Source organism: Micropterus salmoides, unplaced genomic scaffold, assembly GCF_014851395.1.
Source record: "Micropterus salmoides isolate LMB-PRFRI ecotype aquatic unplaced genomic scaffold, ASM1485139v1 Ms_hic_scaffold_14, whole genome shotgun sequence".
In the NCBI taxonomy this organism is placed as follows: Eukaryota; Metazoa; Chordata; class Actinopteri; order Centrarchiformes; family Centrarchidae; genus Micropterus; species Micropterus salmoides.
This window is the reverse complement of record NW_024040485.1, coordinates 12549327-12570493: the sequence shown is the minus strand read 5'-3', so window position 1 is coordinate 12570493 and position 21167 is coordinate 12549327. Positions and strand designations below refer to the sequence as shown.

The window sequence follows — 21167 nt, the reverse complement described above, 5'->3', positions numbered from 1 at the left end:
AAGCCCGGAAGGGGGTGGAGGTTGGGGGCATAAAGAGGGAAAGTTATATTTACTGCCTCACACGTCATGCAGTCTCTGCTGAAGTCTGTAGTCTACCTCCCCCAATTTAACATATTTGCATTAGTCCAGATTTGAGCACAGGTGGTCTCATTGTTGGTACTTAAGTCTACATTTTAAGCATTTTAGCCTAATTGGTTCCATTGCGTTACATATTTGGCTTAATTTTAATAAATCATAAACGTGAACTCTGTATCAATGGGATAAATATTCCATTTCTAGATCAACTTACCGTGACAGTTCGATCGATCTCGCGATATCTCCCCTTAGCAACGGTAATGTTTGCCTTGGATACCACATCCTTGTTAGATACAAACAAGGAACCACTTAAGGTGAGCGTTTGTTTCACTGTAGCAACACAGTAAATGCACTTTTATAAACGTTAGCTGTGTTTTAACACGGGCAGTTTTATCGTTTAACCAAATCAGTGTTTGAAATATGCTCTGTGAACACTTCACTTTTGTGAAATGATGGATTTCCGCAGGTGGTCAGGTAACTTAGCAAGCTAACGTTAGCTGGGCTACAATAAGTAGGCTCACTCTATTTCAGACACGTCTGCTTCAACACATGCAAAAACAAGCTTGATTGCTCCCCTTGTATCTGCTGGGAGGGTTTTAAAAGTCAAAACAAGTTTGAATGCATTTTATTTTCATTTATTTTATTTGCGCAAGAGCAAAAAGCAAAACAAAATGACGAGAGGATGGCATACTGCTTGGTAAACAAGAAACAAATGAAACAGACTGGAAACTGAAACAGAGGACCAACATTTTTTTAAAAGACACCCAGTTTGCCTGTAACTTTTGGTTTGTCTGATTGCAGCAATAAAACTGACTTACACATAGACACCTTACATAATACTTTGACTGTATGAATGTAAACATAATGAATTTCAGAGAGAGGTATCTGACAAACAAAATATGATACTCATCTCCCAGATGGTTATCATTACAAAGGTTGCAAATCCTCTGGTTTCTATCCAGTCCTTTATAACGTTAGATGACCTTGGGGATTCTAGTATTATTTACCCTGAAATTACAAATAGCCTGTCTATACTTTTGGTTGTCATGCAGCAGATATTTTTCCACTTTGAACACATGTTTAAATTCTACATACGTATCACATGATGTCATACTTCTCAGCTCACTTTGCCACTTTTGCATTAAACTGGTGTTTCAGTATGTTTTCGACAGTTAGTTTCAACCAGTTAATGTTGTTTACTTTTGGTTAAGTCCAAAGGTAAGACAAACCACATACAACAGTGTAAAAACAAGTAAAAGTCTGCATTGTTAGTATGGGAGTATTTTTAGCTAAAAGTACTTTACGTATCAAAAAAGTACTCATTTTGTTATTGGGTTTGTTTTTAATGTTACTAATGCATTAATGTGTGATTTTATTTTACTGTTTTAGCTGGTCAGGGTGGAGCTGTTTTGACTGTTTTGAGTCCCAAATCCAGATTCTCAATTGTGAGGATTCTGTTTTGGACTGTTAATTTAATTAAGCAAGCAGTCTAAATACATCACCTTGGGCTGTGGGAAATTATTACAGGCATTTGTTACTAATGTTCTAACATTTAATAGAAATTAACTCCAGGGTATTGGGGTACCTCAACCTGTCAAATAGATGTAGTCGAGTAAAAAGTACAGTATAAAGTGAACTGTCATACTGGTGTATATTGTTATTTTTCTGCACTTTCTTTCCATTCCTTCACCCCTAGATTGCCATTCACATGCAGTCTCCTGATGGAAACCAGCTCTGGAGCCCTGGCCAGTCTCTGTGGAACCTGATTGCTGAGCATGTTCACAGGTCAGAGCTGCCAAAGATCCGTACAGCACTGGGTCCCTCCCTGGTTGACATGTACACAGAGGTGCACTCAGAGGTAAAAGGGATTTTATGACTGCAATATTTGATTGATAGATAGATAGATAGATAGATACTTTATTTATTCCGAGGGAAATTCAAGAATATATGATATATGTTCTATCAAAATATTTCTGCATACTTTAGCTGGAGTTTCTCTTCCGATTCAGCCGGTAAAGCTTCATCATGTTTTCTGACACTTACTGTTTTATTTGTTCAAAGAATTCAGACACTGGGCCTGTTTCTGGTAAGATCTCACAATAATACCACCACACCATCTACAAGAATTTCCTTTTGAGCTTGGTTTCATTATAATTCAAAAAATTTGCTTAGCTATGCATCCCTGGCCAAACAATTTATCAACTGTGGTGTGAACGTACGTAGGTTATTTGGGCTGCATACACTCATTAATTACAATGCCCAGACTCTAATAAAAGTGAAATGTGGGTGGCACAACGCTACAGTGAAATCCAAATGTGAGCCAGACAGACATCAATATTTACTCAACTCCAGCTAAACTCTCGGCCCCAAAGCCTGTGCATGGAAACCACTCAGCAATGGAAAAATAACCACACCCCAGAAAGAGTTGCAGGTGAGAAACAACCCCAGCTTAAGGTGGAGTATTAAAGTGTTAATTTTAATTTTAAGAGAAAAATATTTTGAGAAAACTCCTTAAGTGTGGTCACAAATCACGGATAAAGTCAAAGAGGGATTTAGAAATATAATTAAAAGAAATAGGACTTCAGTAATTGCTGTAGCTTGCATAGTTTGATATGATACTGACATGGAGCCTGTCCTGACGGTGTTACAGTGAATATAGGGCTGCAGCTCATGATTATTTTAACTTTTTTTTCACTTAATTGAGGAATCTTTTCATCTAGAAAATGTAAAGAAATTGTGAAAAAGGTTCATCTCAAGTTCCAAGAGCCCAAAGCCACATCATTGAATGTCATGTTTTGTACTAACAACAAACCAAAATCTGAACAAATTCATAGTAACATAAAACATAGAAAAGCAGATAAAAACAACTTCAAATACTAAACGATTGCAAAATAATACAATATTAGTGGGTTGATGTTTTTGTCAATTAACTGATTGATTAGTCAACTAATCATTGTCAACTGTCAATGAAACCCAAAACATTACGGTGCTTTAAAAAAAGGCTCATTGTTTGACCTTAAAGATAAATGTGAAGAAATACGGCCAAGTCTGCTGAGAGAACATTCCTTTCAAGCTGAATTAAATAAAGAGAGGTCTTGTCATGTGAACTGAAGACCAAGTCTGTAGCTGTAGATTTCAAACACACACAAAGAATTCCTCTTATCAGCACTTTCTGTAGGATATAAATGTCTCTGCATTAGCTTTTTTCTTTCTCATGCAGTATAATTTTCAGCTTTTCTACTCTTGTATCTTCTGCCATCTTCTCCCTTTTTCCTGTCATCGTTCAGTTTTGATCAGCCTGCAGTGAGCAGACAGGCCCGATCGCTGAAAAACACATGGGCATAGTCTGTCTGGCTGACCACATATTGTTTTTGTGACATTTAACATGTAAAACATGCATGAATCACTTCACGATTAAATAAGTAAATGTCTTTTTACAGGATTTAAGAGCACCATTCAAAGAAGCATTAAGCCTCAAGTCAAACCACAGTGATGTAGAGTAATTCAACTCATATACAGACACACTGCGATCTACACACACACACACACACACGCACACACACACACACATCTATACGCAGAAAGAGGCCCAGGAAGCTTACTGAGTCAGGGGGTTGGTATAACAGGGTTAAAGAGGCTAATCCTGTTGATAAGACCCTTAGCAACACATATTCTTTGACTTGATTGTCTGTGTAGAGAAAAGAGATGTGTGCGTGTGTGCACATGTGCACTGTGTGTGTGACTTTTTCGAATTGCTCCGCAGCCTGTTGCGGCAGCTGTGGGTAAGTTCAAACTTCAAGCCTAGTTATAATGTAAATTATTCCTACGTTGTGATTTATGCACTGCTAAACTAAAAGCGCCTGCACCACAGGGATGAGTCACAACAACTAAATGGTTACACATGCCCCAGGGTAGGTGGAACTCATAAGATGTCACAGAATTATACTCAGTAACAGTAAATAAGCTATTTTTTCTGCCCCACAGCATAGTTTTTTCATTAACTTCATGTCATTTAGCACCACAGTAATCCAGAATAGACCTGATTTATTGATATGATATTTCCATATCGATCTAGCTCACTGCGATGCCAAGTGGCTCATGCCAAGCAGAAAACTAATGCGCACACATGACGATGGAACTCATCTTTGATTGTTGACTGGCCACTTGCCTTAGTTATGACTTTACCCTTAACTAGATACATTCTGCCCCAAGTTATCATGGTGCAACCAATTTTAGTAGCTGATTTAGTTACAAACCAACTAGTAGTTACTAAGTTTCTAGTGTTGACTTTACACCCTTAGGAGAGAACTTACACACAGCTGGTGCAACCCAGTCCTGTTATTTTTTCACCTACAGTTCGATGAATGCAGCAGCTGGCCGCGTAAAGCCCTAAGACGGAAAGAACGACTTAGTTAGGCTGAGAGCTTTAAGAAAAACAAAACAAAGCACAGAGCACCTTATTCAGCTCTCAGACTAGTGCATGCAGGTTTCTTCAGTTATAACATTTACTGCAGACTGGATCACTTCCTTTTTTTCTTGTATCTCCATGTCTTTCTCCCTCTGGGTTTTCTCTCCTCTGTCTGTTTCTCTTGCAGCCATGTAATGAATTCCACCCCTTAGTGAGCAGCTGGGAAAAGTAATAGTTGATTCTTCATTCCTCAATACCACCACTCCTCCCTCCATCAAGGTCTTCTTTGTCTTTGGGGGTTAGATCAGAAGGAAAATGCGCCTCTCTTTTCAAATCTCGCTACAAGGCCAATCTCTCTGTACCTCCCTCTATGCTGTCACTTTTTCACTCTAGTCTGAATGGAAACGAGCCCTCCAAGTTAAATGTATTCTAAAACCTCATTTAAATAATTCCCCTTAATAGCTCCTAGTAGGTTTTTTAACTGACAGGTTTCAGCAGCACTCCCTTAAAATAGCTGCTGGATGAGATCAACAGTCTCAGAGCGCAGAGGGAGGGGGGGAAATATCCAGGAACAACTTGTTAGCCAGTGAGCAATGAATCCTGTAACATAAACGCCTCAACACCGAAAGACAGACAGAGGAAGCCAGCATGAATGAAAAGGGTTTTGTGTGTATGTGTGTGCACAACATACTGTGTGAATGCTGGTATGTGAGTGGACGCGAGCACACATCGAAACACATGCAGAGAGCAGAAGTGGTGTGTTTTCGTATACTCCCACGTTTTCCTTTGAAGTGAGGTCTTTGACTGCAACATGACAGAAATGATTGGCAGGCAACAGGTGTGGAGGTGCTAATGGTATCCAGACTTCACTGAAACACATTCACACACAAATTTTCACATCTTCTCTTTTTTTAACCCACATTGATGGTTTTTACCCCTACTGTTTTTCTTTTGTGCTGTCACATTATGGTTAAATAGTGCTGAGTTTTCAGCACAGAAAACAAGCTGCTGAGTGTAAAAGCACACCTAAGGTCCTGGGTGCTCAGCCCTTCTACCGGATCACTGAGGAAGTCACGCATAAAGACTGACCTATTTCACTTTTTTTTCTTTACAAATCCTTGATCTGCAGTGATAATCTTTACAAATACTAAAAAGCTGCCTGGTGCTGCAGCAGGCTGCACTGTTTTTCTTGTGACATGGCCAACCTAAAATTCATCATACTCAGTCTGTGCTACATGTAGCGACGTGTTCTTCAGTTGCAGACATAATATAGTGTGAAAGCTTGTTAACATGGTGTGATATAGTCAGGGTTGGGGAGTAACGGATTACATGTAATGGCGTCACGTAATCAGGATACAAAAAAAGTAACTATATTCACTCACAGTACAGAAAAAAATAGACGTGATCAGATTACGGGTACATTTTTTTAAATTGTTGATTACTTATGGGGAATACTTAAAGTAGAAAGTTTTCATGAAACAGAAAATGCCGTGCTATTTGCCTCTATATATGTTTTTTTTTTATATACATATACACTCTATGGTATATGTACGTGTTCCTGTAAAAACACAAAGCTGGGGAGGCACATGTCACAGACATTGATTGCCGTTTACAGTCGCCAGTAGCACCAAATGTGTGCTTGAGTAAAGGTGTAACAAACACTCCCTCGGTGCTCTGAGCTCCCAGTATGGGCAGAGTGAGCTAATCTGACCAGTGGTTGCACAGCTAACTGAGCCAATAACAGCAAGCTAGTTAGCTGTTACCTAAATTCAGCAACACGTAAAGCTATCTGTCCATCAGAAAACTCTGTGAATCACAGAGTTGAGGCAGAGCAGCTGGGGGACATCAGAGAGAAAACTAGAATATATTTTATCCATATTTCCAATATTTATCCATCAAATATGATCCAGTTTCACTAAAATAAGTGAAAAAAAAATGTGTTTTTGTACAGTAATCAGTGGGGCCCAGTCCCAGAAAAACTATGCTTCAGCAGCATTATATTGAGAAATCTTTTCATTAAGTGCAGAATGCATCATCATGTTAAAATGCTTTCCCAAATGACAAACTGTAAAATATCATACAAAACACATACTGCTTTAGTGTTCACATAGTGCAAAGCATATCATATAAAAACATTCAAACATGGATTTTGATTTCATGGGAATTGAAGATTTTGTATATTTCTCTAAAAATACACTGAGCAGACAATGCTTCATTTTCCTCTTTGGCATTGAAGTAATCCAAAAGTAACTAAAAGTAATCAGGTTACATTACTTTTATTTTGTGGTACTTGGATTACGTTACTGATTAAATTTTTTAACAAATAATTAGTAATTGTACCGTATTACATTTTTGAAGTAATCCTCCCAACTCTGGACATAGTGAAAGCAAGATATTGGTTAACAACGATGTGACCATGTGAATGAGACATACTGTATGTAAAACTTACTGTTTTTGGATTTAGAAATTCACCAAAATGGTATTTTGAAAATGATATATTTATTTTGATTATTGAAAGAAAGTTTCACCCAGATTCTGTGTCTCTGTGTATCCAAGAATTGTATTGCTTCCTGTTCCAAGAAGACAATGTTCAATGTTTACAGCAGTTTACAGTAAACAAGGTCTTCTTGTGCCGAGCACAGCCATGACAGTGTTTTCAATAATAGAAAGAAAAACGGATCGCAGCATAGTCCCTGAAAGCAAACGGAAAACAAAAGCAGTTTAATGCTAGTGTTTTAATTGCAAGTTGGTGGTATTCTTACACTTTCACTCAGATTTTTACATGAGCAATATTTTCATCTCACATTTTCACAATTTTTATTAGTTTAAATAGACACAAATTTGTAAAAATGTCTTTAGTCCAGGAAACCTTTACAGTACTTTTGGCAACAATGCCTCTTAACCCCGTAAGTACAAATAGTGTCGCATTCAGTTTGTGCCACATTAAAGAGGAATCCACACTTACAGTATAATTGGTTTTTCACAGATTACAGTCATATTCTCATTCACTGAGACTCAAAAGAAATGACATAATCCTCCATTGCCTTCCCTGAGATACTCCAGCTGTTGTCAGAGGTGTCACTGCATGACAGATGTCTGGATCACTGGTTATTGCAAGCAGACTGTCCACTCTGCTTTAAAAGAGTGCTTCACTAAATCATATTGCGTTCATAAGCTGTCAGCTGTGAATATGTCACCTGGACTGACAGAGAAAGTCTGTAAAGCTGTAAATATCCTGTTACTATGATATATTATTGCATGTAGAAATCTCTAACGTGTTGTCTTCACTAACCATAATAATAATAATATTTGCAGGCGGAGATGTGGCACAAGATGTGTCAGGAGAGCCAGCGAGGAAACAATAGCAGCAGGGCAGGGACCCCACTCCCACGTCAGCAGGGGTCCCCTCTAGCTGACCCCCCTGCAGTCAAAGAGATGGTGAGAGCCGAGGTCAAGATGTTACTGCAGACTCTCAGAGAGAGAGCCAGCAGGGGAGGACGGTAAGTGCAAGAGCTCACACACAAAAATCCACTCTACTGTACATTATTAGTGAATTATTGAAACGGATTGCCCTAAACATAATCTGTCTGCATTAATGTTTTATATTTTTATTAATTTACCTGTAAAGTATGAGGGAACTATTTAAGACACTGCACTAGTAATGCCAGTGATAGTAATGTGATTTTGATACAAATATGAAGAAACACAACACAAAGTATGTATTTTTTGTAATTATACTGTCAAATGGGAATATATGAGCACAGTGAAAATAAAATCAAATATTATTTCCATACCCATAATACCTAATTGAAAAAAATATATAGTCTATTGACGAAATATCTATAATATCTATAAATAGATATTCACAAACATTACAACCATTTTCCATGTGTCATAGAAACACACTTCTACACTACAGCTGCCCAACTCTAATATACGTATGCAGGACAATGTGAGGTTAAATTAGTTAACATGGTGAAAAAGTCATTTTGCATACTATCAGAAAAAAGTATACAAACACTACAATCCACCCCTGATGATTGACAAGGAATGTTGTTTAATTACAGTGGTAGTCATCTCAGAGGTACACCACGTAGCTTGAGCTGACTGTGTCTATCCCGTTTTACCCCACTCCAGATTACACTCCTTAAAAAATGTTATATTGTCACATGCAATTTGTCAGTCTGTTATTAGTTATACTTAATGACAATTGACAAGTTAGCACAAAGTCCTTTAAGGAAATTTACTTTTGTCTGAATTAGGATTCAGACATGGATTTGCATGATTAATCTCTCTAATATTCAATAAATGCAATTTCTCTCGATCTAATTTATTAGTGTTTTAGTTTTTGTGTTTTGCTAAACCAAGCACAACATGCTGGCCTTTTCACAAGCCAAGAGATAGTATGTACAAGAAGGTTAAGACCTTGCTCTCACACTCCCCGCGTCATTTTTCCCCTGACAAAGAGAGCCATAAAATGCTATATTGTGTTCCCACGTCAGTTACAAATGGGATGGACAGCAGAGGAACAATTGGCGTAGGGATGTTGCAAACTGGTTTGGGAATTGTGGAACAATGGGACAATGATAGGCGGGAGACTTCCATGCATTCCACACCAAATGCCAACAAACACCAACTTAGATTTTAAAGGCCTGCTAGGTCAACAACGACAACAAAGTGTTTTTATCATAAATGTCCATTTAAATACTCATCTTGTTGTTAGTGAAGTGCTCACAGGGAGATTGCAATGATGCTTGGTACTCTGTTTCTGTTTTATGAAGCACAGTCATGTGAGAGTTATAATCTCCTCAAGAAGAGGTAATTAAACTTTCTAATTGTTGTTTAGTTTTTAATTTTTATGGCTAATCTTATAACTCAGGTCAGAGATGAGCTTGTAGCGATTGGAAATTTACTGACTACTGTCAGTTTAAAGAATGTCATAAAAAGTGTTGCTGCCTACATTCTTACATTATAATTTTACAGCCTAACTTATGTATCAAAATGTGTTTGTGAGGATGTGTAAGTGTGTGTGAGAGTTCGTATGTAACGTGGTAACTATCCCAGCAACTAGCTCGCTGCTGCTAGGAATGTTGCCCCATGTCACCTCTCAGGTTTCTCTGAGGCCTTTTAGGAAAAACACAATATAAGATGGATTGTTGTGCGTTTTTGTGACAAACCGTTTATTTATTGCCTGTCAATGTGTCGACATCCTTTTTATTGTGCTTTATTTGTTTTCTGTGGCCATTGTGTTGTTAAACTAGAAGCTGCAGGCAACTCTTTAGTGGTTTAGGTGTTTTTTTGTGTATGTGTGTGCTTATTTTGTAAATGCCGTTATCACTAGTCCTCTGTTTGGAACCACTTGTCGAACAGATTTGAGCCATGTTGACTATTCTGTAGAATGAACATTCACATACACATTATTTTTGTCCAAAATGACTAAACCTTTGTGAGGCTGTACTATGACTTTGAGCTAGATACTAATGTCATCATGCGTTAACGATGATTTGGTCATAAACCAAAGTATTTTGACCTCATGATGCCGCCAGAGAAAAAGTCAGAAGATCATCAAAGTTATTACAATCCAGCATGAGGAAAACATTCTAAATTTTGTGACCATCCATGCAATAGTTGTTGAGTGGTGGACCAACATTGCCATCCCTAGAGCCACATTGCTAGTATAGCTAATATCGGTCATCCCCACTGGCAGTGGGCAGTTGCAGCATTGTTGAGTGTTTTTACTTCCACAGAGTAGTCCCCCCAGCAGACTATAAGATGGTTCATGCGATTATTTTGAAGTAATCTTTCAGGGGTTTATTTTAAGTCAGGATGACTGCGAGGCCTGATGTTTAGTCCAATATCCAGAAGGCCACAGGTCGGATATCCACAACAGCACTGTGTCTTATTAAAGTGTCACTGAGCAAGGCACGACCTGAAGCCTCACTTGCTCGCACATCACAAGCCACTCGTAAAGTGCTTTGGCTGGGATGTATATGATTTAGAAAAAGTCCCATTCAGAGGGAGAAACATAGCCCACTTATTGGCTTCGTAGGAACACGACCAGCACAAATCGCCTTTTCTCTTTGAAGTTGGCTTCGGTATACTTGTTGACCTTGATGCATGGTACTGTGTGTGTGTGTGTGTGTGTGTGTGTGTGTGTGTGTGTGTGTGTGTGTGTGTGTGTGTGTGTGTGTGTGTGTGTGTGTGTGTGTGTGTGCATTTTAAGCCTTTGATCATTAAATTAGGGCAAGTCCCAAGTGTATATCAGCTGAATAGCTTGAACACTCTTCCCTGTAATAACACTTCCACTTAATAATGCTCCACAGCCCTCTGTTTGTCGATTTATTTAAATTTTATGTTCTTTGTTAGCATGGAAATTGAGAAGATATTGCCAATGCATCAAGATAGACACCAGCATCCTTGCCTTTCTCATACTCTCAGGCCGGAAATTATTTTTGTGTGTATGTGTGAAACCTTAATTTACCAGACATGCTAGCCAAGAACACTTTCCTTTTTTGGTAGCAAAGGCCTAACTAACTGATTTGCTTAAATCCACCTCAACAGGAGGGGGGTAAAAACAGCTAAAAATAGCTGTGAACTGAACCATTTGATTGAGGGTGTGTACCTTGAAATGATGTATTTTATTGGCCTCCTGTGTGGTCCTGATTCCCTAGGCATCAACCCAGCCACACACACACACACACACACCCCATTGTCTCAGTGGCTAGAAAAGACTAAATTTTCCACATCTAGAGACTATAAGATTAAGCAGAACTGACCAGGTCATCACCCCGCCTACACCATCTGCTTGATTCTTTTTCTCCCAGGGATCATTCAGAAAATATAATGTCGCTGCTGCTTATCTTTTCATTACTGAGATCTCTTTCTTTTTTTTGTAAGATAACCACTGTAGATATGGTAAAATGAGCCCGGCTCAGATATAGATTTCTATGCACATGCTGCAATGCCTCTATGGAACTGAAAGCATCACAGACAAGAATGTGACTTCTGTTCAGGCAGTAATTCAGTCAAACATTATTTGTATTGCCCTTTTCATACAGGTTAGTGCAATTGCAACAAAAGTACAAATACAACCATCATATAAACATAGAAAGATACAGTAAACTAACTTGTATGAAGAGTATTTCTTTGTTTGTGCTTGTTGTTGCTGTAGAGATGATGATGAGCTCTTGTTTTGGTACAAACCTGAGACGGTGGACTACGCCCTAGGCCACCTTGACAGCTGTTACAGAAACTGTACCAACTATAAAGATATTCATAATGGAAGGTAAGTAAAAATGTTTAAACATATCTTTAATATTTTACTAAAAATATAAAAAATCCCTTTTAATCTTCTTTGTTTTCTCTTTTCTCTCCTTCAGACCAAGCTCTCACTGTTCTGTCCAGTCCAACGCTGAGGATGAGATTGAGTCAATGAGCGACAAATTGAATGTCGCTGACATTGACCAAGTGGTGGATCGTCTCAAGTAAGATGCATAGAGCAGTGTTTCCCAACCTTTTTGTCTTGTGACTATAGCCCGACCAATACCGGATTTTGGAGGCCAATACTCATATCGATGTTTGGGAGTTAAAAAAATCTGATAACAACATATCGAGTGACTAATTTTTGTGAAGGATAAACACTTAAAGGTTCAGTGTGTAAGTTTTAGTTTTAGTGGTGAGGGTTGTGAATTGTAACCACGGCTCACGGTGCATTCACCTCCCCCTCGGATGGTTTCCCGATTTGTGAAATCATTCTTCCGACTTCAGTGTGTGTTCATGTGGTCTTAAATCGGAATTAGGAATCAACATGGATGCTACTACAAAAATGTGTTGGATTAGCATTATCAGAGCATAAAAACAGCTCATAGACATCTAGTTCGCTCCACATGGACACCAAACTAGCCATTATTACCACATTACAAATTACATGTTTGCAAAATATGGATGTGAAATACATGATTTTGCACTAATTAAAGTTCTGTATACTTCTTGATGTCCCTTGTACAGTTTGTTTCTCTTTTTGCAATAAAGATTTGAGGAAAAAAAGATTGTGATTATTCCGACACCACATGAATGCACCATCAGTCAACGCTCACCCATCCCTTTCCAAGCGCGGAGGAGAATCTGCAGTGGCCGACACAATGTCTGCTCTTGCATGTGTGGCCCTCCATTTGTCCAAATTTCTCTTCTTTGCTTATTTCTAATAAACCAGTCGACTACTACTACTACTATTAACATTACTTGTAGTGTGGTGACGAAATGCGCTCTGTAGAGCCTTATGTCCATTTAGGCTACTCTAGAAACATGGCGGCGCAACATGTTTCATGTTTTATACACTACTGAAAATATAGTTGTGAATAAAAATCCTCCTAAATATTACACACTAAACCTTTAACAAACACCAATAGGGACACAGTTTTTGTATTTTTAAAGAATTTTGACCAAGTTACATGCAAAACGATGTAATGGAGACACTGTTTCTAAATTAGCTCAAACAGTGTTTTATTTCTGTACAGTACTGCAATTTATAATCCAATATTTAATGAGAGAAATGCAAAAAAAGATCTACAGGATATAGAGTGTATACAGACTGAGTAAATAACATATGTCATAACACAACACAATACACAGTACAATACAAAAAACATGTCTTGTCAGGACTATCTTGGGTTTGTAATGCTAACTAGCAGAGACACATCATGCATGTTTTGTGTGTGTATTTTTTCTTTGTGGTATAGATTTGTTTCTTGTAAATGACATAATTCATACAGTATGTTCTCTGTAAATCTGTGAGTGAATTCCTCAGAGTCCTCTCCTTTCTCTCAGTTTTTCCCTTGATTTCCCTCAACTCTCCTCTGTGGCGTCTGTTGCTCCCCTGCCTCCTTCACACTCCCACAGGGCAACACTGTCACTGAGGCTACCTCTCTCTCTCCCTCTCTCTCTTTCTCTTGCTCTCTTACTCTGTCTCCAATTTCCTGACTCGATCAGAACAAAAGGCCCCATTGTCAGAAAATGATCCCAGAGCAGGCAGAAGTTTCTTTTTCGTTTGAAAGAAATCTACTATGGTTATGTAACCAGAGAAGGGGAAAGTGTGTGTGTGTGTGTGTGTTTGTGTGTGCGTGTGTTTGTGTGTGCGTGCATGCGTGCCTGTGTGTTTGATTGGGGGGAGAAAAATAGGACGCTGTATCCTTAGTACCCTCATGAAAACTGAAGAGGAGAAACTCTGAGCAGACACCAAGTATCTATTCTGTTGTCACTGCCTCAGCTGTGTGATTAGGTTTGCTTATTAATCTTCCATTGTGCATTTCCAACATTTTGATAAAGATACAGTGTTATATAGTGTATACTTCTCAAGGATTTAATCGCTGCACAAACCTATAACATTTTTTTAAATTTCACATGCTGCTGTTCGAACTGATCATATATACACCGATGTACTAAAATTAGGATATTCAATGCTAAATATGTGGTTTTATTTTACTGTATTTAAGAAAACAAACCACTGTTAAAGTAGAATCGGCATTTCTACTAAGGTGTCTCCCTGTGTGTATGTGATGCACAGTTTCCACTTTGACCTAGATCTAAGTTTTTTGCTCAATAGTTTTTCAGTGAAAAACAACTGATGATAAAGATAAAGGCTACTTTCTTTCTTTCTCCCTATCCATCTGTCTGTCTGTCTCTGTCTCTCCAGGTCTGTCCTTATGGAGGAATGTGAAGCATTGAACAGACTGGTAATGCATTTCAAGGTAAGAAGCACAGGATGGAAAACAGCCAACTACCAAATTAATCTTTAATCTTCTTTGTTTTTCAGCTGCCAGTGCAATAGTGATCCAAATCCTACAATTATTTATGGGAAACCAGGCCAAAACCAAAATATTGATTTGCTGTACTGATGCAGCTACGAAGGGATTTCAACATTCAGAATCTATTCAGTATAGCCTTGTAGGCAGCCTGAGTTATGAATCTATGCTGAACTTGCAAATCTGGGCAGTCTATTCATATTACGGTACTAGTACAACATGATTTTTCTTCAGGAATAATTTTATCTATTTAATCTCTTAAATTCTTTATTTACATAGAGAAAATAAATCCACATTGCACAATATTACATACTTGTTTTAGTGTTCATTGCAGCTGCACCATTACATCAAACATAAATCAATGTTACCCCCAAATCTGGCCGCACTTATTTGTTTATTTATGTTTACATGTTCTATGTTTTATTACATTTTCAGGATTTGAACAAAATGTCCCCAGACAACACGAGTTCCAGTTGTTTGATACAATTTGTACAATGATTTGTTTTTACATGACTATAAAATTGTTAAATTATGTATTCTACACAATGATGATTATTTTCATTAAAATCACATTACAAAACATTACTGACTTCCTCAACCAGGGGCATTCTTTTTCCCCCTAAACAAAACTTTTGAATCCCTCAGGTAGACCGGCCAACTCTCTACTGGCACTGAAAGCCTGCCACAGTTTCCATTTACACACACACACACACACACACACACACACACACACACACACACACACTCACGCACACACACAGGAAACGGCCAGGGCTCAGTCTAAGCTTGTTTTTTCCCCCCATCTGTCTAGCCAAGAGCTTTGCAGGGCTGCTGAGGAAGATCGATCTCTTTCCAATCACTCAAATGACTTAAAAAATATATACAGACACACACACACACACACACACACACACATACACACATACACATTAACAAAGAAACCTACAGTCTAGTTACACTGTCATGCTTGACTGGCAATATGAGAGGCCAGATGTGGGACTTTTCTACAGACCAGATGTGGAAGTTATCTCTCTGTAGCCTCTATGTGCACGTCTGCCTGGAAATGTTAGATTGGCAGTTTGTCTGGAAACGGGACAAGTTGATAAAAGGGAAAACTGTGTGTAAAGGAAAAAATGGCCTTAAAGTCTGTGTGTTTCAGATGTCTGTTAAGAGTCAAAAGTGAATATGGTGTGAGGCCATAGAGTATCATTTTGCCTGTTGCATGAAGACCTACTTATTCATATGTTGTTCTTGTAAGTAAAAAGAAAAATAGTAGTAGGGATATGAAGACCCCATTGCAAAGATAAACCAAACAGCACAGGTACTGTCTGGAAAACCTCAGGAGGCATTTTCACTATAGGAAAGAAAACAAGTAAAACTGGGTGTAGGAGAGGGAGGGAGGGACATTATTAGAGTAAAGTTTCCTAACCCAAGGTTGTGTTGTTCCACTCTTAAAGACCTGATGGTGTGAAGCTAATTGTAGGGAGACTTTTCTTGGTGGTCACGAGGCTTTTACTGTAGAGGCAGTTAATGTCTTTCTCAAAAGGATCCTGCGGTAAAGCAGATATGTGGCACTTTCCCTGTATAGACATTGTCTTCTCAAGCAAAGGGCTGCTGTCTGGTGCACGAGCAGGTGCGATGAAGCCACAGCTCAGGTGGCGCTGTGCTGCAATGGTGGATCATGTTGATGCTGCGCAGCGCAAGGCATCACTGCATCATAGGCTGTGATAACTCATCAGTCGTCGGAAGGGAGGACACTGTAATCAGCCCAGGACCTTTTGTGTGATTTATAGCTTGTCATAAATCTTTAGAACATCTAAATGTACAAATATGTTAATGATGCAGGAATATACTATAGCGGAGGCTTAATAGAAGCGGTAGTGAAATCTGTAGCCATGGTTTGCAGTTCTCACTTTTTTCTCACAACTGAACAAAGCTTCAGTGAGACATATACACTAGTTTAACTGTATATGCTGAAAAATATATTTACAGTAGTCTTTCAGTCAGTCACTAATCCACTTCTTCAAATTACCATCTTTCTTCTTCTTCTTCTTGTACATTATTTTGAGTATAGATAGTGTTAAGTGTCCTGCTTGAGGAGTGTCATGACTTTCCCATCACCATCATTTTTGCCGCAGCTGAGATTGCTATTGATTTAGTGTTATTCCATGCAGTTAAATTATGTCCTCTCTTTTTTTAATGGAGCCAAATCAGGCATATAGAGGGTTAGGTTGCCTTGTAGCAGACAGTCATAAATTGGTCCTAAACACAACTGTAATTAATCACCCATTTTCTCTTAGCAGGAGGGAGGCTCAGCAGCAGCCCAAGGTTAACTTCCACACACAGTCTCAGTTGTTCAAAGTATGTGTTGAATGACGGTGTATTGATTGTAGTATCCTATCAACCTCAAGCTGTGGAAAATATGGGGGGAATTCTTTCTCAAATATCCTGATCTCTAAAGTATAGGCTGCATTGTATCTGCAGCTTTACACATTAGTTCACTGTCAGGGGGCTACTGTGGCTCAGGAGGTAGAGCAGGTCGACCACTAATCCTCCAGTCTGCGTCTTGAAGTGGGCGAGATACTGAACCCTAAATTGCCGTTGGTGTGTGAGTGTGTGTAAATGATTAGTTTCTGATGAGAAGTTGGCACCTTGCATGGTATCTTCTGCCATCACTGTATCAATGTGCTTCGACATACATTGCTTTGAGTGGTCAGAAGACAGCATGTTGACCTTCCTCCCAAGTTAAGGTCATTTTGACTAACTTGTCCGTCACTGCTCTCCACAAGGCGTTTTATTATTTTTTTTAATTTCAGTGTTGATGTTCTTGCTTTTGGTTGTTCAGTGTAATTCCAGGGTTGTGATCGTGTTTGTCCAGAAGACTCTGCTCTGCTGACAAGTGTTATCTAATGTGTTGGGATGTATGTTCTGTAACTGAATGTGTGATGTCTTTCTGCCAATATCCCGATGCAATTCAGGGACTGGTTTACGTGAATATATCGAATATTTTGTTGAAATGGGTTGGTGCTCTATGTAAGTTTGTTAAAGTTGCTTTCAATACTAGTGCGGAGGATTTGGGTTTAGACCTTCAGTGCTTCCTGCGTGCTTTCATAGCCACTTCATTCTCAGCTGTAGACACTGTCTGTTAAGCACAGGTGGTAGCTTTTTATTACATTTTTTAAATTCATTTAGCTGACGTTTTATCCAAAGCGACTCACAATTGCTATATATGTCAGAAGTCGCATGCCTCTGGAGCAACTACGGGTTAAGTGTCTTGCTCAGGGACACATTGGTGTGTCACAGTGGATTCGAACCCCGGTCTCTCACACCAAAGGCATGTGTCTTACCCACTGCGACACCACCACCCCGGTTTCATCCCAGGTGATAATATTATCAGTCAGTGTAGGAGCATGAAAATATTTCTTGTACCGTGATGTTGGTGAGGAATATGTCACTGGTCAAAATTATAACTTGTTCACCATTAAACTAGCATCAATAGTCAGAGCATGACCTGCATGGTTCTGGAGTTGGAGATTCTGTGTATGTTGTCTGTTCAGAGGTGGATTTAGGTCCTAGAGATTTGTGTATAAGAATAATGACAGTAACATGCAAAAGCTTTCCTAAAATATCTGCATGTCAGCGCATGATAATGGGTTCAACCCCCACATGGACCACAAAGCCTATTTTCAGAGTGCATGTGTGCGCGCTTTCAAGTTGTTTTGGATTTTAAAGCACTTCACTTTCAGAGACGCGACACACATACTCCTTCTGCGGCTCTGGGAGGATTGGGTTTGAATCCCACTGGGAAAATAGACCAAAAATATATGTTTTAACTGTCACTCTCCTGGCCTGTGGGTGTGTTTGTGTGTGTGTGTGTGTGTGTGTGTGTGTGTGTGTGTGTGTCTTTGTGTCTTTGTGTAATGGACTATATAGTCTGTGGTTGCTACAAAGACTCTATTAGTGTTTCTGCTGTTGTAAAGTGAGGAGAGGAGGCTGCCAGTCACTCATAACAAACACATGAAGACACTTTTCAGTCAGGTCTTTGGTCTTTTGCAAGCTGTAGACACACACACACACACACACACACACACACACACACACACACACAGCATTATGGTTTTCATTTGCTCTGTATATTTGAGGCCAAATTATGATGGAGCACTGCTGCTCAAACGTTTAGTGGTCACAGACACACATTCCTTTCCTCTTTCTCCAGCTGTTATTTTTATCCATTTTCCTTGTACCTTTGCTATTTCCAAAGGCTCATGCTTTCATGAAAATGCATTTCCCTCTTATTTTTTCCACTTCCACCCCTGTAACTAGGCTGAATATTTCCATGTTGTTGCCTTAGTATTGTGTAAACAGTACTTAGATGTACACTCAAACTGCTCAGTCACTTTCTGTTCTGTGTTTTGTGTTCCTCACAGGGAAATATCAAACAAAAGTGTCAGAGACAATTTGAGAAATCCGAACCCTCGCTTGCAGGTGAGTCCCTTAATACCAACAGTTTGGTGTTTGCCGCCATCTGGTGGCACATTATTGTTTAACACATGGTGTGTGAGGAGAGGTCTCCTCTCTATCTCTTTTAGTGTCCCATTTAATCTTTAGCTCAGAGAATACATTTACAGATGAAATGGGACTGATGATAACTTCACCCACCCTCCGTTAGCTGGTAAAACCCATTCTGAAAATGAATTGAGGACTCTAGCCAAATTTATCTACTCGGGGCCAAATGACAGTGAAACTAATTTGAATACATTAGAGAGCAGTAAAACAGCAATGCACTGAGTGGTTGTTATCTTTTGATGGTTTTCTGTTCTCAAGTATCTAACAGTGTGTTTCAATCATACTTCAGAGTGATGGTTTTAGTTTTGTTTTTTGTTCCCCCAATTTTAATACTGTTGTGTTTGTATACGTGCAGAGTTGAGAGAGCTTAGAGGAGCTGTACAAATGGACTTGGAACTATACCCCTCTTCGTTTGCTGCTTCACCGCCAGCTTCTTCACCGCCAGCTTCTTCCCCTCTCCCTCTGAAGTGGCTGAAAAACAGGTTCAGGTACCTACGTTTTGTTGTTACGACCACCAGAAAGAACAAACAGAGTCTAAGAGTAGCAGAAAAAACTATTATTTGATTTGATTTTAAATAAACGTGACCCCATAATGAATACTAATAAAATGAAAAGGGAATGACGGGACTTTAAAGAATGGAAAGAATGGCCAACCACAAAAACTGTATCAGAGTGCACATAACACACATTAGAATTAGAAGAAATGCACATTATGAGGAGTAAGTGGGGTGCATAACACTCACACTGTGCAGTTGATACCTACAGTAGCGGCTTCACAATCACTGACGATTTGTGCCTTCTCATTCCATTCACGCTTTCTCACTGTACACACAATGTTTCTATTGATTTACAAAACTATTTTTACTCTATTTTTATTTTATGGTCTTCATGCAAGAAAATCTTCCTCGATCTGATTCCCTTTCTGATTCCTTTCCCCCAGACTGTCAGCAGGACAAAGGGTTTCTGATGAGACTCCGCAAGTTTTAAGCACTACATCAGTCCTAAGACCACATCCACCTCCTCCTCTGTGGCATACTAAACCCAGGCCACCACTTGGCGCTCCTCCCAGCAAGACCGCTTCATCAGCTAAACTAATTAACAGTTCTCCACTGCCTAGCACTTGTGGACAGCACAGAAGAACAACATCCTCCTCTGGACCTAGAAAAACACAAATGCCTACCGCCTCACTTCCAGGGCCCGGCAGTGACCAGATAATAGTTGAAACCACACACTGCTGCAGTCTTTCTCCAGAGCAAGATAGTGCATGTCTCCGCTGCATGACCCCGACTTCTAATACTGGTTTTCAAGCAAAAACTCCAAGAAATTCACCCCTCTATGAAACCCATCTATCATCCATTCGCAGCCCGAGCAGAAAGTGTGATTTGTCACCAAAGAGGGAGAGAAAAGGCTGCTCTGCCTGGAAGTCAAGAAACGTCAGTAGTATCCCTTCACCTGCTCTCAGCTCTCACTGTGATGCAGGCAGTTACAGCAACAATAATACTGACCATTCTGGGTCAACGACAGTGAAATCAAACACACAGAATAGTACCTGTGGAGGTAGTTTAGTGTCAACAACAGTGCAGACAGATAGCGACAGAAGGAAGAGTACTGAGAGTTACTGTGTTGGCAGTGGGGAAAGCAACATTGGAATTGATATTAATAAATCTTGGGAAGGATGTCGCCCAACAGCAAAGCCTAGTAGCCACTGTTTGACAGACCGCCTCTCACATCATCCAGAAAGCAGAGATATACAGGGGCAGGCCAAGTGCACCCATCCAGCGTCCATACGGATAAATGGGCAATTCTTTACTTTCCCCAAAAGACCACCTGAGGGCACCGCGAGTCAGCCAAAAAGTGCCAAAGAGGCCCAGCCGGAACTGGGCGTTTATAAACAACTTTTACCAGCTCCTCCTGCAAGGGTTTTGACTTGAAGTCAGCCAATAATTTCACTGCTGTGTCTGGTTCCTCACAGGGTTTTCCCCCCCATAAAGCATGAATTAAAATAAAATTGAGTTCTTGTGCTTGTAATTTTGCAATATCTTAATATTTGACTGAAAAGTGTGTAACCAAAAAGTAAATGTTTTAAAGTTACATATAGTCACCAGATTTTTATGTACTAATAAAAGTCATGAAGGTGTCCATCTAACCTAACAGGTTCACAAAACAGAAACATCAGGGAGATATCAATCATGCACAGTCTGTATACACCTACTACACACATACTTTATTTTCCTGGCCTTCTTTGTTTGTTTAAAGTCTGAGGTTCTATGATAAATGTTTTCTGATTTGAAAGCAACCAACAAACAGAAAAATATCCC

General features: G+C 39.3%; 1 protein-coding gene and 1 long non-coding RNA gene across 2 annotated transcripts; both read left to right on the top strand.

Annotated features, from left to right (window-relative positions):
* Positions 1-254: 254 nt before the first annotated feature.
* Positions 255-20780, top strand: ccdc24 (coiled-coil domain containing 24). The gene is made up of 9 exons (XM_038719370.1): positions 255-389; positions 1772-1933; positions 7799-7983; positions 11655-11768; positions 11863-11967; positions 14175-14229; positions 18711-18768; positions 19205-19337; positions 20672-20780. The coding sequence occupies exons 1-9, from the start codon at positions 336-338 to the stop codon at positions 20778-20780; spliced, it is 975 nt and encodes a 324-aa protein (XP_038575298.1). The 5' UTR covers positions 255-335.
* Positions 19279-20877, top strand: LOC119901942. Its single transcript, XR_005444266.1, has 2 exons — positions 19279-19337; positions 19790-20877. It is a non-coding gene; the product is annotated as an uncharacterized LOC119901942 (long non-coding RNA).
* Positions 20878-21167: the final 290 nt, after the last annotated feature.

What these genes read in the sequence shown, in the direction of transcription:
- ccdc24 (XM_038719370.1), top strand. Translation starts at nt 336, where the DNA reads ATGTTTGCCTTGGATACCACATCCTTGTTAGATACAAACAAGGAACCA. An exon ending in ATCCGAACCCTCGCTTGCAG is followed by an intron (nt 18,769 to 19,204) that starts GTGAGTCCCTTA and finishes GTATACGTGCAG; the next exon opens with AGTTGAGAGAGCTTAGAGGA. An exon ending in TGGCTGAAAAACAGGTTCAG is followed by an intron (nt 19,338 to 20,671) that starts GTACCTACGTTT and finishes TTTCCCCAAAAG; the next exon opens with ACCACCTGAGGGCACCGCGA.